Genomic DNA, 18,112 nt, shown 5'->3' with positions numbered 1-18,112 from the left:
GTTTTGAGAAACGATGTACAAATGCGCTTTACACAATTGATGTGTGTATGGATTGGGATAACAGTTGTATGAGCCCCTAATAAAATGTTAAAAAAAAAGAAGAAAAACTTTTGTTCTCCAAAAGACTTCACACACATGCACACACACAGAAGAAAAGGCAAGCCTCCAACTGGAAGAATATCTTCAGAACCAAACAGCTGACAATTTAATACTCTGTAACTTTGACAATAAGAAAAAGACAAGCAAAAATATGCGCAAAAGACTTGAATAGACATTTCTCCAAAGAGCATACTTATCAGGCTACCAGACACATGAAAGGATATTCCGGTGAAATAGCTCTCAGAGAACTACAAATCAAAAAGTGTAACCAGTTCATCTTCACTAGGATGGCTGAGATAAAAACAAAACGACACCCCTTTCCAAAATGTTTATGAGGATGTGGGGAGACCGGAACCCTTGTCCACTGATGGTAGGAATGCCGAATGTTACAATCATTACAGAAATCAGTGTGATAGTGCTAACAACCTAGAGATAGAACTACCATAGAACCCAGCATTTCCATGGCTAGGTATATACACACAGGAATTGAAAGGAGAGACTTATATACCACTGTTGTTATATTACTATTTACAATAATCATAGGTTGAAACAACTTAAGTGCTCATTAAGGAATGAATGATAAACAAAATGCCATACATACATATAATGCTATTCAACCAGAAAGAAAAACCTAGTCTTGGTGAATAATAAAATACAGATGGAGCTTAAAGACATTATGTTGAGTGAAATAAGTAAACCATAAAAAGACAGATTGCATGATCTCAAAAAATGTAGAGTGGCCAAAGTTTATTAGTGTTTACCAGGTATAGCAGGAAGGGGGAAAGGGAACTTTATTGTTTATAGAGTACTGATTCTTGGAAAAATCATATTAAGGGTTTTGTTACATGGTTAATTAATGTGACTGCTATCAATAAATTATACACCTGGAAAACTGGCAAAGTATGTGATAGACACAGTAGCACAACTACTTATGTACAACCAAATACTTCATGGTATTTAGTTCTTTGCTTTGGAAGTTTATGAGACATCCTTGTTAATTGGCCTAATATCATATTTTGTGTTTTCCCTAATATCATGTTTAATGCTTCTGTTCTACCTCCTAACTCATTGCATACTGTCTCAGGCTTTGAAAGCTTGCAAGAGGCCATCCACAGTACAACAAATGGCCTCTACTTATCAGAAGCAGCAAAGGAATAAAGATTTGGGAATAGAATGAAAAAATGGACTCCATAAATAATTGCCCCCTTTGTCATGCAACCAGAAGAACTGGATGGTGTCCAGTTATCATTACTGAAAATCTTGATCAAAGATTTTATAGAAGAATTGTGATCAAGAGTGGGACACTTTCAAATCTCATGATCTTACCCCTTCAGATGTCTTTTGGCTTCCCAAATTCAAGGAACACTTAACATTAAACTCAGAAGGCTTTCTGAAGTCATGGAAGCTGGATTAAACTTGAAACTATTACGCTGAGATCATCTTTTTTTAAAAAGTAATTTTATTGGGGGCTCGTACAACTGAGATCACCTCAAACCCCAAATCTTCTGAAGTCTTCTTAAAACCAAGCAATAATTGAACTTACTAGTAAAAAAGATCCATCTTGAGCCTTATTTTAAGAATTATCTATATGTGATTAAATAGACAACAGCAAGTGAATTTATGTTCATGAGGAGGAAACAAATCAGAAACAAAGGATAAAAATGGTTGCCCAACTCAAAACTCATCAATGTCACTAAATGGTACATGTAGAAACTTGCATTCTTGTATATTTTGCTGTTTATATTCTCAACAAACACTAAGTAAATAAAAATAGTTAAGTACATAAATATGGCACTGCTTTTATTAAATAATAGATATAAACACCCCTAATAATGGAATAAACCAACAGCTTTTGCACAGTACTCCTTGAGATGATTCACCAGGAAGAGCACACTATTCATTCTGTGCTTTCTTACCCAAAAGACATGCGCTCAATCTAATCATGAGAAAACAGCACACAAAAGCCAATGGGGCATTCTGAAAAACAACCAGCATGTACTTTTCAGGTCTTATTGTCATGAAACACTGAGAAACTGTTTCTGAGAAAGGGAGTTTTAAAAGATGGAGTGACTAAACACAATGAATGACCCAGGGCTGGCTCCTGGATCAGGGGGAAAAAAAAAAAAAGATTGTAACAAACAGGACAGCTAGAAGCATTTGACCACAGCCTGTAGGTTAGGAAAGAGTGTACCAACATTAAAGTTCCGTTGAATCATAAGGGAATGTTTGCTTTGGGGAAATAAACATGGATATATTTAGAGATGAGATGATGCTTAAAATTTACTCTCAAATATGTCATACACAAATACATATATTAGAGTAAGCAACGTAGTATTATGACTAGGGTTCCAGTTTATACACACATGGGTTGAGTCTAAACAAAACATGTGTTTAAACATGCCTCTGCAATACTGGATGGTTGGAGACAAGTTCTCTCAGCAGTACAGTTTTAGTCTCATTAAGAAGCCTAAAAAAAACGTCTAGGCAAAAGAGTCATTCCGAGGTGATCTGCTAGGCCAGTTAAATTCAAGGCAGGAGAGGTCAGCCCAGAAAGTTATGGCATTTAGTTTTTGAGATGCCAAAGAAGTAATCTTGATGTTTTCTTGAAGGACACCGGTGATGGTAGGGGCTGATTATGACTTCGTTTAAGAAACCTGCGTCAGTGAGAAAAAGGCCGGGAATGTTCTACCAGTGAATTTTATTCCATGATGACAATTCACCTGCTCATTCCTCAAGGGCTGTCCCATGAGAATTTCATTGGGAAACCTTACCCCATCCACCCCGCAGCTCTCATCTTACACCTTTGGACTTCGTTTCACTTCCGAAACTCAAAGAACATTTAAAAGCAACACAACTTGAGTCCCTTGAGGATGCTGAAACGGCCATTTTATTGTGGTATAAATCCAAAGAGTACAGATTTCTTCAGAGAAGGGTTAGAGAGATGGAAATACCAGCTTCTGAAGCGTGTAGACCTAGAGAAACAATAGCTTCATACTTTGATTTTTTTGTCTCATAAAAGTTTCGACGAATTTTTAGCAATCGTTTATTGACCCTCACTTATGTTTTTATGTGTAAATAAAGAGTTGTTTGTTGTAACTATGTCAACTTCAAATCTTATTGACCCCATCTCAGAGTAGAACTACCCCAATTTCCCACAGAGCCCGTTGGGGGAGGTGAGAACCACAAATCTATATATAGTCACTCACTGCCATCAAGTGGATTCTGACTCATAGCGACCCTATCGGACAGGGTAGAACTACCCCGGTGAGTTTCTGAGCCTGCAAATGTTCACAGGAGTAGAAAGCCTCATCTCTCTCCTGCAGAATGGCTGGTGGTTCCAATAAGTATGTAACCTACTATGTAACCAAGACTCACTCACACACACACACTCTCTCACACACACACACATAATTATCAATTCATAAATTAAAATGGTAAATGTCGTTAAAACTATTTTTTGTAACTTTTCTATCACTTGAAATTAAATCCAAACAAAAAATTACCCCTAAACTGACCTGAGGACAGAGGGAGAGTGGCAACAGCATGGGGGGTGGGGGCAGTATGACTGTGAGAGGAACAAGCAGCTTCCTGCTTGCTCGTAGTAGAGTTAGGAAGAGAGCAGGTTTGAGAATTAGGCCAAGACTATTATCTGAAAGCTTGGCTATGGAAAATCAGACTGGTTAAAGCGAGAGTTTCAGTGTCCAGAAGCCCACTTGCAATGATCCTAGCAGCAGTCTGTGGCCGGTATGCTTGGAGGACCCTAGAATGGAAGCTGGGGACCTGGGTCAGAAGTTGTTAGAGTGATTGAGGCAATAGCCACTAGTCCATGGTGATGACTGGCAGCTGTTGATGGTTAATATTCCATGGATCATGATGATATTTAGTAGTAAAGGACGGGTACCAGGGATGGACATGGGTTGTCCTGAAGAAACTGTTCAGGGGAAGGATGGAGGGGCACATCTCAAAGGGGACTTTCTAGAAGGCAGTGATAGAAAGTGATGTAGGAAATGAGCACTTTACATGCTGGGCCTCTGGCACCTTTGGGACATGGGTGTAGGCAGCCTTGGGGGTTTGGCTGGAGGGTCTGACATTCCTAGGAGAAATCCAGGGGCTAGAGCAGGGCTAGGGGAGGAAGTCCTGGATTCAGAGCACTTTACATGCTGGGTCTCTGGCACCTTTGGGACATGGGGTGCAGGCATTGGTCCACATTCTGGCTCTTTTTTTGATTAGCTGGGTGACCTTGGGCAAGCTACTTCAACTTTCTTCACTTATAAATGGTGACATCAGAACTTATTTCCAACAGGATTGGTTGCTTTGATCACGAGTCAGTATGAACACAAATAAAATGGGTAGAGTGCCTGGATCCAAACAGTGCTCCATGATGAGGAGCACACCAGTTTCTTTCCTATTTAAGTACACCTGTTTCAGTGAACTTCTCAGGCATGGAACAATGGGGGAGGTAGGACAAGGGAAAGGAGACTTACTCCATGAAGCTAGCCATGTTTCCCCAGCACAAGGATGCGATCAGCAGCACAGACTGCCCCTCCTTGTGTTTCAGGTGGAATCCCTCTCGCCCCAGTAAGGTTTGTAGTATGGCTCTGGGAGCACCCATGGTGCTTATTAAAATACAAGTTCCTGGGCCCCACCCAGAATCACCCCATCAGCATCTCATAAGCACCACTCAGAACTCTGCACTTTAAACATCACACCCCCTCTCTGCCCTCAATCTTACAGGCAAAGAACCTTCTTGAAGGCTGTCTTCTAACAAGAAATAATTACTGAAGGAGAGCACTTTGGAAGAACATTAAGGGTGATTATCGTCATTCTTTACCTCAAGTAATCATTTGGCTTCTTTAGTTTAGATAATCCAGCAAATTGTTTAACGTTTCATTGGCCAGACAATGCCCCTCATCTTACACAGGCAGGTTTGCTTTAGGGGAAATATACATCCATTTCACTCAGATATATGAAAATCTTAGAAAAAAATATCTATGTAAGTTGACATGGTTATTACTGTTTGTTATGTTAGCCCAAAGGATTTTTGACAAGGGATGCGATCGCTCTCTCCCAATACACATGGCAGATTTTCCCCTCAGATTATCTGTTGGCAGAACTTTAGGACAAAGTCAAGAGGGAAGATTTGTGCTCCAAAAACTGAGCAAAGGAATAGTTGTGCTGTGGGAAGAAGAGTTGGCCCTGTGGCCAGGATGAGCGACATGCAGGGAGCCCAGAGGGACCTGCATTGGACAGAAAGTTAGATCTGATGACTCTTCAGATTCTTTCCGACTCTGTGGTACGAAGCTCTGTTAAGGGAAGAAAAAAACAAAAAAAAGCCAGAGGGCCACATCTTTCAGCAGAATTACTGAATTCTGGGGAAAGAAAGGTTGCTGTTGATGGTTTTTTGGTTTGTTTGTAATGAGGGTAGCAGGCATCTTTGCAGTGGAAACCCAAAGACCACTCTGGGCTAGGCTTTGAAATACTTTAAAAGAGGCAGTGTCGTAACAATACAAAAAAACACTGAACACAGTGATGGGTGTATGGATTCATTAGTAACTCTAGTAACTATTATGTAAGTATTAACTCTATGTTACAGATGAAGAAACTGGCTGAGAAATGCTAGGTAACTTGACCAAGGTTATCCAGCCATTGCAAGGGGCCATTTTGAAGCAAATGAGGGTTACTTTCACCAGCTGGTAACTATTTCACTACAGTCATGGCAAGGCAGTGAGAATATTTTATTCACCCAGGGGAAACACTTCAGGAGGGATATATGTCCAGACTGTATGCCGGCTGGTTGCCTGTCTGCTTTTCTTCCTGGGGGAGACAAGATGCATCCCAAGAACACATTCTGAGTGTGGTCAGCTAATCTCTCCAAGGACCCAGAGAGGAGGTCTCACAGCATAAAATTTTCTGCTGACACGAAGCCATTAGAGTAACAAAAAGCCAAGGTCACTTCATTGCAATCCATATCAGGATTGCGCACTCTAATTTGATGCTTAGTATTTTGGGGGTGAAGCCGAGGCATGTGGAGGCTGGCTGGAGGTGGAAGTTAAATTCAGGAGAGCTAGCACACCCCTGTTTTCTTGGTGCCAACTCTGCCCAACTATCCAAAGAACAGAGGGCAGCAACTCACACGCACACAGACATGCATTCAAGGAGTTTGGGGACTCATTGGTGTGCAGCGGCTAAGCAGTTGGCTGCTAAGTGAAAAGGTGATGGTTTGCATCCACCAGCCACTCCTGGGAGAGGTGTGGTAGTGTGTTTCTGTAAAGACCATGGTTTTGGAAACCCTAAGGATTGTTCTTCTCTGCCCAATGGGGTTGCTATGAGTTAGAATCAACTCAAAGGCAACTGTAATTTGGCTTGGACATATGCTGGTTACGTATTAAAAATTCTTTTCTGGGCAATGAATGTACAAATGTGCTTTACACAATTGATGTATGTATGGATTGTGATAAGAGCCCCTAATAAAACGATTTTAAAAAAAGATAACAGACCAGGGCTCAAGTAGAAAGCAAGTGTTTTGAGAATGATGATGGCAACAAATGTACAAATGTGCTTGACACAATGGATGGATGTATGGATTGTGATAAGAATTGTACGAACTCCCAATAAAATGATTTAAAGGGAAAAAATTATTTTCTATCATCTGGAGAATTCTTGCAGAGAAGAAATATTACTGATTTAAAGTTGTGGAATGAAAAAACAAAAAACCAACAACCAGGAAACAAGAAACTCATTAATTAGAAAAAAAGTTTCTCATGACATAACCAGTCTCCTGACTAAACACTACTTAGGCTTGAACTTCTATAAACTGTTTTCCCTTTCGTCTTTTCCTCCTGATGTTCTTACGTTCCTGTTGTAGTCTACTGCATTGTTCAACACGGGATATCATGTTAGACCTTAAGGAGAAAACACTTCAGGTTAAAAGCCACTCAAATTTGAGAACTGGCTTTTCTTCTTGAAGTTACAGCGGTGATCACCCTACAATTTTACTTCTGAATTGATTTCAGATGTGCCTCACTGGAAGTCCTGTGGGCTTGGTTGCCAATATCTTTAGTTTTGGTAAATGCTTCCTGGTCAAAATGTAGTCTTAGTTGTTTACCTATCATTCTTTACTCAAGAATAGTGTCACAGAAGTTTGGAAGCTCCCCATGAGAGATGAGTGCATTTGTGGATCCGAAGCAATTCAAACAATTTGACCTTGGTTTTAAGCAAATCTAGTATGATCAGGGGGCTAACCTGGAGAACCCCTAGGGGGCAGCAGCAGTCTAAACACACATGAAAGACTCTGGAAATACAAGCCTGTGATTTGAATCTCAGCTCGACCATGCTTTGTATCATCTTAGGCACTGTGGTGGTGTAGTAGGTTGTATTAGGTTGCTTACCACAAGGTTCGCAGTTTGAAACTACAAGCTGCTCCACGGAAAAAAGATGAGGCTTTCTAGTTCCATAAATATTGACAGTCGCAGAAATCTACAGGGGAAGTTCTACCCTGTCTTAAAGGGTTGATGAATTGGAATCGACTCAATGGCATTGTGGTTGGTTGTGATCATGAAATAATTCATATCCATTAAGCACCTAGCCTGTGCCAGGTGGTGTGTTACAACCAGGTGACATGGTGACTGACACAAGCAAAAGTCTTGCTATTGTGAAGCTTCCAATTCAGGTGGGCACAGGGACAGATGGGGTCGTTTCTGACTGTGGTAAGAGTATGGAGATAACTTTGTAGTGGGGTAGCACACATTTCCTTATGAGCCAAATAGGTCCTAGAAGGCTCAAAGAACAGCACCATAAGATGTGGGCTGATGTTCTGGAGAAGGAACTGCAGCAAAGGCCCTAATGCTGAAACAAGAGTCTGCAAGCTAAGGGTTCAGAAAGGTGGCTGGGTGGGTGAAGGGAAGCACAGGAGTTAAGTGCAAGGACCAAGGGTATGAAGGTGAGGGCAGACCCTGTAGGATCCCTGGGAAGTCTTGATATTTATCTAAGTATGAATAGAAGTCACCCTATATCACAACTGATTTCTGTTCACAATGAATCACAGGGCTGTTGTATAGACAAGGGTGCTGAGGCACACAGTTGAGGTGAACCCAGAGCCTGGCATGAACCAAGCAATTGTTATGGGAGTTCACTACTTTCAAAACAATATATGAGGGGCTCAACAGACTAATGGAAAGGTCGAAATAACAGATAATAGAACTTCCTCATAAACTTGTTGAAGACCTCTCTTGCAGGGAGTTTATGCTCCTTTATGGGTGTAGCAGTTACATAATCTCCTGTCTACATGAATGAAAGGGTGGAGTGTAGCCTGTCAATCAGGTCATAGCCAATGATGACTGTGTGGGGTGGTCTTCTCCTGAGGATTCTGGGAACTCCTGTCTTCCTCTCTGGAGGAAGGACACACTTGCACTCTCTGCTGTTGAGACCCTCAGAGAGCTGGAGGAGCCACATGGAGACCCATGCCAGTGCTGAGATGTTCCCACCGCCGCTGGATCCATGAGATTTTTTACCCACTGGCCTGGATCTCTGTGCATTCAGCATAATTGCATGTATTACATGAGTCTAAAAAGGAATTTATGAACTAGTATAGGACATATGGGCAAATATCGGACTTAGGGACTTGATCTGGACTGTTCTCAATATATAATTGCTCTTTTATATAAAGCTCCTTCTTATACATATGAGTGTCTATGAATTTGTTTCTCTGGTCAATCCAGACTAACACAACGGGAAAAATGCTTTTTAGGTGGTTTCAATGTAACAGTAAAACCTGTGAAAGCCAGAACCTGTGAAGTTGACACCTGTCGGAAAAGGAAACATAAATATTTCCCACCAAATAAAGGGCAATGAAAAAATATGGCAGTTCGACTGAGTGCCAGTGCTCACAGGTTTAGCTACAATAATCTACTTCCATTTTCTTTCAATAAGCACAAGTACGATACATTCAAGTTTTTAAAACTGGTTCATTCTTCTTGAGCTGCAGAAAAACTGTTCTATACCCACTGTGATTACCATACTCATTCTAAGAGTCTTGGGTAAATTTAACATTTCCATTTATTTCTTTCATTATAAAAGTAATATAAGCACATTACAATGTGAAAAGAAGGGAGAAAAACCAAACCCAGCACCCTAACACAGAAACTTCTTCAGCATTTGGTACCTTTTAGCCTTCAGATGAATCTGAAATTTATTTAACACTGAGTCTCAAACACCGTAGAGAAAAAGTGAAAATGCTCTTTTTACTACATTATTTTTTGATTCTTCAAAGCATTTTTACTTCTTTTCAGTGGAAAAAATGAAAAGCATTACAATCATGCAGATTAAATCTCAAAAAGTCTGCACAGTCTCTAATAAAAAAAAACTTAATAGTGAGAACACATTGAATTCCATCATTCAAAATAAAACTTTCATGTTTAGGAAGGAAACCCTAGCCATTACTGATTCAGTATATATTCAAGACCAAAGAAGTTAAATCAAAGACCTATCTCTGCCCGCTTTAAACCATCAGATGATGCAGTTTGCACAATCCTGGGAACTCGCAACAAAGGGGTGGGTGTGGCATGGGTCTTATGACCATCATTTATTAAGCAAACTAGCTAATGGCCAGACATGTGAACACAGTCTTAAATCACCCTTATTTTAAAACACTACTTGGTAATTTAAAATGTCTACATTTTTAGATGCAGAACGTATTTGCACTTCTTCCCAATTTCCCTGGAAAATTAAAATAAGGATTGGGGTCTTTCACTTCATATTTTAGATTCACGTTGTGATCTAGCAGTCATGTGGGGCTAGCACTTAAGGAATATTTCCTATCACATGCGAATGCTTAAGTCAGGCATCCGAAGTAAAAAGCTGTATCTGACCGCGCAGCCAATGTCCTAGATCAGTTTAATCACAACAGGAGAACACTGCTCACTAACATATTAGGTTTCCCAAACTGGAAAAGGTCTTCTGGATGCCCGTCGAGGACTGTTTCTTAAAGCCACCCAAAAACTTTATGACATCATTATCCCAACTTGCATTCAAGAGTCAAGTCCAAGAAAGCTCAGTAACATAGTCAGTCACCTATAAATTCTCACGCTGTAGGAATGGAATGCATGGCCAGAAATTGCATTTCCAGGGTCTGAGCATGAAAATCCACACTGCAGATACAAATCTCTCTGCAGTTAATTATGAAATTGAAAATATTTTGAATCAGAACTAATCATCTCCAATATCACGGTTTCACTTTGAAGAATTCTGATTGTGTCAACAGTAATGCAAATTGTTAGATTTGACATGCAGACTCATTTTATTCACAGCAGAGCTACCATCAGTACCAAACAAACACCAAAGTGACTGCTATCAAATCAATGATGACTTGATGTGACCCCTGAGGGCTTCCGAGACTGTATCTGTTTACGGGAGTAGAAAGCCAGTCTTTCTGCCGCGGAGATGCTAGTGATTTTGAACTGCCAACCATTTTGATAGCAGCCCAACCTGTAACCACTACACCACCAGGGTTCCTAAGCACTTAGTAGTTATATGCAGAGCACTGTCCTCGTACAGTGGCATAAATGGGGGGCATATTACTCAATCATAAACCAGTGAGATCAGGGAGCTTCATGGATACAGACTTATCATAGGTGTTGAGTGTGGGGTTAGTATAATGAAAACGAATCACAGGCAGTTATTTCCTCAGCAGAGGAGCTCTCCAGCAGTCTTGGAGGGAGGAACAAGTCAGATGTGTGCAGGGTTTTGTAAGGAATTCTGGAGGCAAGAACTGAGCAGGGCCAGAGAGAGGGTGGGATCCAGATGGGTGTCAAATGAGCTCAGTGCCCGTGGCCAGGAAACCAAGATGAAGGTGGCTCTGAGTTAGGAGCTCCTGAAAGAGCGGCTGAAGTGAAGGACATTGAAGCGACCCCAAGCAGGGGAAGAGGAGGGAGCCATAGCACAGGAGATGTTTTCACCAAGGAAAACCAAGCAAACAGAGGACTGACGCTAGAGGCAATGGGATTCCACAGACTCCCCCCACAATACAGCACAAAATGAAGCAGCCAGATGGAGGGCCAGGGGCATAGAGGTGCAGGTCCGGAGACAGAAGTCTCTCAAGAGAGAGAACCCGGCCACAAAAGGAGTGATGTTCTAGGCTCCCTGGGGCAGGCGGCACACTGTGTGGCAGGGCACAGCCCTCTCAACATGAGCCCAATCAAACAGGCTTGTCTTGGACACCAAATCCATTAGACCACTGTAGTGACAGTGGGCATCAGACTAATGCTTCCTGAAATCAGAGTGCTTCTAGGCAGGGCCGGTGCTATAAACCAGCTATGATTTTGCTCAGATGGAATTCAAGGAAGAAAAAAAGTCCAGAAAAAATATTCTCTTACTGTCATTTGGGAGTTATCTTGCAGCCACCAGACAAGCAGAGTACAGCCTGCTCTCATGCTTCTGAGTGGAGACTACACACTGCAGCCCACACTGAAAATACCTCAAAGCACCAGCAACTCTAGTAAGTACTGCTCAGTAGAGCTGAAGTGGAGGGAACTCTGGGCAGGCAGGTTATTATAAAAACTCCTATGGCTACCTTCATGCTCTGGTCCTACCTCATTTCCAAATCAACCCAAAGCACAGTGCAGAACAGCCCCAGGAGTTTCCCAAACTAAAACTTTATAGGGGTAGAAAATCTTGTCTTTCTCCCATGGAGCAGCTGGTGGTTTCAAACTGCTGACCTTGTGGTTAGGAGCCCAATGTATAACCACTACCACCTCTGAGTCAAATGGACTCAATAGCAGACTGAAAAAAAAATCTCATTATTAAATCCAGTGCTAGTAGTTATTGTACATGCCCACTTTCATTCTTTAGGTGTTTTTTTTTTGGGGGGGGGGGGGACGAAGGCAGCGAACACTAGTTAGCTTATATATCCAGAAATCAACTATTCCACAATGGAATCTAAAAAAGGGCCACATACACTCCCCCCTTTCATGTGTTGCAGGATATGGTACTCCACATTTATCAGCAACCACTTTGTGTAGACCAGCAATGTTCAGAGCACTTCACAAATTCTAACTCCTAACAATGAAGCAGGTCCCCTGAATGGAAGCACCACTGTTATTAACTTGCCTCCAACTAAGTGGCCTGGGATTGAAGCTAGGTAGTCTGAGCTTTTGTGGCATAGTGGGTTATGCTTTGGGATGGTAACCGCAAGGTAAGCAGTTTGAAACCACCTGCTACTCTGAGCAAGAAAGGCAAACTTTGTTCCTGGAAAGTTAGTCTTGGAAACTCACAGGGGCAGTTCTTCCCTGTCCCACACACTCACTAAGAGTAGGAATCAACTCAGTGGCAATGAGTTTGGTTTTCTGGTTTGGGAGTCTGACCCCAGAACTCATTCTGTCCCTTAGTTGTTTCCTTTTGCTGGGTTAGGGGTGGGGAGTATCCAGCTGGCAGACTGGATTGAGAAATCACCAATCCCAAGAAGAGTAGTTCCAGCATCACATTAGGGGCAAGTAAATTAAATGTTTGATCAGTATGGCCCTCGAATGATGTTATAAATATCTAAACAGCAACTGTGCTATATAAATGGCTGGATTTGAAAAGAATCAGTAACATTTAACTAAATGTGTGTAACACAGCATAGTTGGTCTGCTGTCAGTCTATAGAAAAACAGAAAATGGAGACTAGCAGCCTCCCAAAGGTCCCTGTTTATCAGTACCGGGACATCTCTAATTTCTAGACTCATAGACTTACACTGTTCAACCTCACAGACTTACACTGGAAGCACAGAAAGTCACTGAAACTGAGTTAATCCCAGGACTATTTGTGGACCACATCAACCACATGGCATAATGATGCCAAATGAAAATCATCCTGTGTTCTGCCTTTCAAAACAGTGAGTTTTCTGCATGTACAATTATGCACTTATCAGCTAGGGATAAAAGACAGAGAAGAGTTCACAGGCTAGAGGGAGGGAGGGAGACAGGTCAACAAAGTAACAGATGTTCACAGCTACTATGATAGATTGGAGCAGTGTGAGGACAAAGGAGGCATAGTCTAATCATCTAATAACAGCGATATGAACCATGTGCTAGGTACAAAGGATTTTTCAGGTCTCCTTACATTGGAGATAAATCTGTATTTGAATGGCTGACTTCTCAAGACTAGATAGTAGAGTTAGCCTATAATCTGTTCTACCAACTGGTTATACTTTATTTCATCTCTAACACCAAAATGAACCATTCTCAACTTCTTACTACTTCAGAACCCAATCAATTAAATTTGTCTTGAAGAAAGTGTTTTGAAAGACTCATGTCATTGATACAGAGACAGGTTCTGTTAAAAGAATCATCATATAAGAAGAAAAATGAAGTGTCAAATTTCAAATATATACACCATAAGCATTAACAACCAAGTCCTAATAGCTCAAAAAACTTTTGGAGTTCTGGAGTTAACTGTTTACCTCTTTCCATTTGTGCAGTACAGCACATCTGAGGTGATTTGAATGGAGCCCTTGGACCAGTCTGGTAAGCACTGGGCTGTTAATTGCAAAGGCTGCAGTTCAAAGCTCCTAGCTGTTTTGCTGAAGAAAAATGAGGTGGTCTGCCTCTGTCAAGATTTACAGCCTCAGAAATCATGTACAGGGTTGATATGGGTTTGAATCCATTAGGATTTGGTTTTAGTTAGGAACGTTTTTGTACTTGGTTGCTTAACTAAAAACAAAACCAAAAAAACTATTGAGTCGATTCCAACTCACATCGACCCTATAAGGCAGGGAAGAGCTGCCCTTGTGGGTTTCTGAGACTATAACTCTTCACAGGAGTAGAAGGTCCCATCTTTTTCCCCATGGATGCTTGCCTTTTGGAAACTCAATCTCAAATGCTAAGTTTTATAAAGTTTCCATCTTAAACACAATGCTAGGGAAAGAACGTGTAAGTTCTAGTCTGCTCTGAATCCAAATTAAATCTGTAACCTTGAGCAAGCTTCTTCCACCATGGAGCTTTTGCTGTTTCTATCTATAAAAGGTCACGGTCCTCTTCCTTCAGTGGGTAGCTGTGAAGGCTCAGAGATAATAAATGCAAAGGTCCATCAGAGAACACACGGCCCATGGTAAATACATGAGCTCCCTTCCCACTGCTCTAAGAGTACTTAAATGGCACTCAAACCAAAGAGCCAATTCTGAAATAACTCTGAAATCTGAAAAAAAGCCCTCTTCAGAGGATATAAACTATTGTAAAAGCCCATGCTTTTGTGTAAATGGAAAAGATGAAAACATTACACAAATATTAATAAGGTTCACTATAGGTCCTGAAGAAATTATTGCAAGGGTTCCTAATTCTTTAGTTCTCCCTATCTTTTAAGGTTGATGTTTTAATACAGGCATACACCACTTTATTGTGCCTCAAGATAGCAAAGCTTTAAAACAAAACAAGAACTGAAGACCTTGGAGTACCTTTTGTGAAACAAGTGGTGCCATTTCCAACACCATGTGCTTGTTTTTGTGTCTCTGTATCAGTTTGGTAATTCTCAGAATATTTAGAACTTTTTCACAATGCTATCCCACACTCAACAGACCACAGTATAGTGTAAATGTAACTTCTACATGTACTGGAAAACCAAAAGTGATACGACTGGCTTTCTTGTAGTAACCAGGAAGCGAACCTGCAGTATCTTCGAGGCATGCTTTCGCCAACCTGCACTGGTAAAACAGGTCTTGCTTACATGGTAGATTGCTTGGCACTAAACCAGAGAGCAGCTCAAAGAGAGTGGGATTTTATTTAATAGAACTGGAGCTAAATGGTGCCACTGAAAATTGTGGTGAATTATTTCATTATTCAAATGCAATGACCAAGAAAAGTTTCCTCCATACAAAGGGCCCGCAGATCACTGTACTACAGGAGATGAATGCTGTGAAGACCCTTGCGTATCATTCTGCCCACCTAGTGCACGTCCAAAATAACATGAGCCATTAAACCAAACTTTCAATGGCACTTTACCATCTTTCCTTTTCCCGAGAGCCAAAATTAAATTTTCAGCTCGATTCACTAAGAACATATCTTTTAGAGAAGTACTTTTAAATGTTTTACTTTTCCCTAACCTAAATTTGCCTTTCTCTCCTAACCAGCTACTATATTCTGATCTCTACTTAAGAAATCTCACTAAAAGCAAGTCAAATTTTCTTGCCATCTGATTTCTAGTTTTCTTTACCTTTCTAAGGTTGATGTTCCATTTCACCCATCCTCTCCTCAGACAACACTTGAGAAGGAAGTCTTAAAAGCCACTGACAGCAAACAGCAAGACAGACCACAGTGAATGATGAAGCTATACCACAAAGATGGAGTCAAGTTTTAAGAGCACATTATCCTTGCATATCTGAGAGACAGGTGTGATACACAAGATCCTTAAATTTATCTTACAGACTATGGAGCCAAGTTGTTCAAAAGGTGAATTTTGAAACCATAGTTAGTGTAGCAAATGAATATACCAAAAACGAAACAAAAAGTCATCCAAGTATTTACATTTTTAAAAGACATTAAAAATATAGGCTACTTATAAGTGTGCTTGAACAAACCATGTGTGGAATTGAATTCCAATCATATGGAGTTAGCTTCTGCTAAATACATTATTAATGCTAGACCCCTGACATCTGTGGATTTTAAGCACTTTCAACTGTTCCCCTTCTAAATTTCAGGGGGGAAAAAAACAAACAGCAAGCAAGATAATGAATTAACTCTATGTTTCTGGGACACTACTCTGGGCCTCAGAGGGGAAAGGCTGATAGTGAAAGGTACAGGGGTAAGGGCGGGCGGGCATCAGTCACTGAGTGTGGCTTTGTCATTGCCCACCTGCTACCAGGTAGCCAATAGAACACCTTAGAAGCCATTTACATTTGGAAACTATACTTCTCTGCATTATTATGTTCCAATAATGTCACCAATTTGGTTATCTACAAAACTATTTTAGAATATATTCTTCGAGAAAGTGGAGGGTCTCTTATATTACATTAAATAATAAATCATGCAATGTCTTAACACTCATAAGCTTTGCCAAAATGAACTACTAATCATACAACCTAATTAAAGACTCAAGAGTGTTATATTGCCGGTAAAGAAGTTTATAGGCCAGGAATGTCCATATAGGTAATGTATCTTAGCCCGTTCCTTGCAAAGTGATTAAGGACTACAGAATAACTTCTGTTTTCATTGGTTCTGGCTCAGATTGGTGGGGAATTATATTGAGAATAAAGACATGTCAGAAATTAAACAAACAATAACATTTCCTTTTTAAGATGTATTTGAGAGAATATGGCTTAAAGACAAAAGGAAAAGCCTCTTACGTGTCCTTACAGTTTTACTTGACCCTTTGTTTACGGGGAAACTCATGGAGTCCAGTTTTATTTTTGCTCTGACAATTAGAAGTGTTCACATTTTTAGCATTTTCCAATTAACCAAAAAAGTTCACGCCACAATCAAAATCCCCAAACAATTGGTTGACAAGTTAAAAAAAAAAATCAGTCATTTTCTTTAGGTCTGTAACTTGACTTTCTGCTTATCTTCGACCAATGTAAAATTTTTTTAAACTAGATTTCTTTATTAAAGAGAAAAAAAGAGGTCCCTTAAAACAAAAGCAAAACAAATACTGACTCGATCTCAAAACCATTGCAGACCTATCCCCTTGCTCAGAAATAGAACAATGACGGACAGCCCAATGCAGGTGGTACAGATACTATTTTCTGTTTGTTAAAAAGTAGGGTTGAGTGGAGTTTTTAAGATATCAAGGTCAGCAGAATTTTCACATTTCACAATTTTGTTACTAAAGGTCCCAAAATTCCTTCAGTTCATTTGAGAAGTTTTATGAATGTGTGTATTATAATAAACAGCAGCAAAATACCAAAACAATTCTATTGCTAAAAAGCAGCTACTCCTGTTTATACCTTTAGAATACTACATACGACAGTAAGAATGAAAACAAATCGCCAATTTGTGCCATCAATGGGGATTTGGATTATTCTAAAGAAGAAAGAAATTATTTTCTCTAGAACAGGTGAAAGCATGACATCTCTAATCAGACTGGGTAAAGAGTGACTGAGTTGGGAGGGAAGGGAATATCAGAAACTATCAGTACGATGAGATAACAGCAGTACACTTAGTATTCTAAAAGCATGCTTCAGGTAGTTCAACAATGTTTCTGGTAATACCAACTGCTCACATACATACACACGCACACACATAAATTTTAATGGTTTAAAAAAAAACAACCAAATTTGTTACTTTAGAAAAACGAATGCAGTGCACTTTCAGCAATATTCTCGCCACAGACTCTGATTGCGCAATCCACACATAAGTAGTAGGTGCCTTCTATGGTGATATGGCTTCTCTGCATTAATTTCCATCAGGCCGAAAAACATTAGGGCAGGTTAAGTAAAGACTGAATTGTTGCACAAAGGAACATTTACTCATCAGATCCCACTGATCTCTTCTGTGCCCGTTTCCTGGGCAACCTTCTTGGTGAAGCTTTATCTGGAAGAAAAGAGAAAGTTTTACGCTTTCCTGACTATTTAGTAAGCATTTCCTTCAGCTTAACATAACACATATGTAAGAATACTGTTTAATAATGGATTAATCTAGCTAAAAGTTTTGAATATCTTTAAAAAGTAACAATTGAAATCAAACACCTTTGTAATAAAGTGTCAAAAGGTCTAAACCTTGGTACTGTAATGTTGAAGACACCATGCAAAAACTTCTTTAATTCTCCAGATTAACATGCACAAGTAAACCGTTTTAGCAACACTTTAAAAGGTATGAATTTGCAACTCAAAAATTTTAGGTTGGTCACAGATTAAAGATTCGATAATCACAAATACAGTCATGCAGTTGGTTTCACTTTTGGTACTTTCACAAATAAGCAGGATAAAGGAAGTGATTCAATATTTCAATACTAAAACAACCCTGCACACATAGACATTGTCCTTCTTTTCCTGTATCCCTTATGTTAAACTATTACTATGCCAAATGAAGGTGACATCACATCATCACATAAA

At 40.1% G+C, this 18,112-nt stretch overlaps 1 protein-coding gene across 3 annotated transcripts in view; it reads right to left on the bottom strand.

Moving 5' to 3' along the window:
* Positions 1–18,112, bottom strand: part of SSR1 (signal sequence receptor subunit 1) — a 38,503-nt gene that overhangs the window by 3,678 nt on the left and 16,713 nt on the right. For 2 of the 3 annotated variants that reach the window (XM_045287375.1, XM_045287376.1), the window contains one exon: positions 17,528–17,591. In XM_045287375.1, the coding sequence (XP_045143310.1) occupies positions 17,528–17,591 (64 nt within the window). Of the gene's footprint in view, positions 1–9,135; positions 17,592–18,112 lie in introns of those variants that run through there. The other variant, XM_004711641.3, reaches the window with a different exon arrangement.

Source organism: Echinops telfairi, unplaced genomic scaffold (genome assembly GCF_000313985.2).
Source record: "Echinops telfairi isolate 266 unplaced genomic scaffold, ASM31398v2 ScPeMD7_13;HRSCAF=56, whole genome shotgun sequence".
Classification (NCBI taxonomy): domain Eukaryota; kingdom Metazoa; phylum Chordata; class Mammalia; order Afrosoricida; family Tenrecidae; genus Echinops; species Echinops telfairi.
Note: the sequence above shows the minus strand (reverse complement) of the source record. Positions and strands in the feature narration are given on the sequence as shown.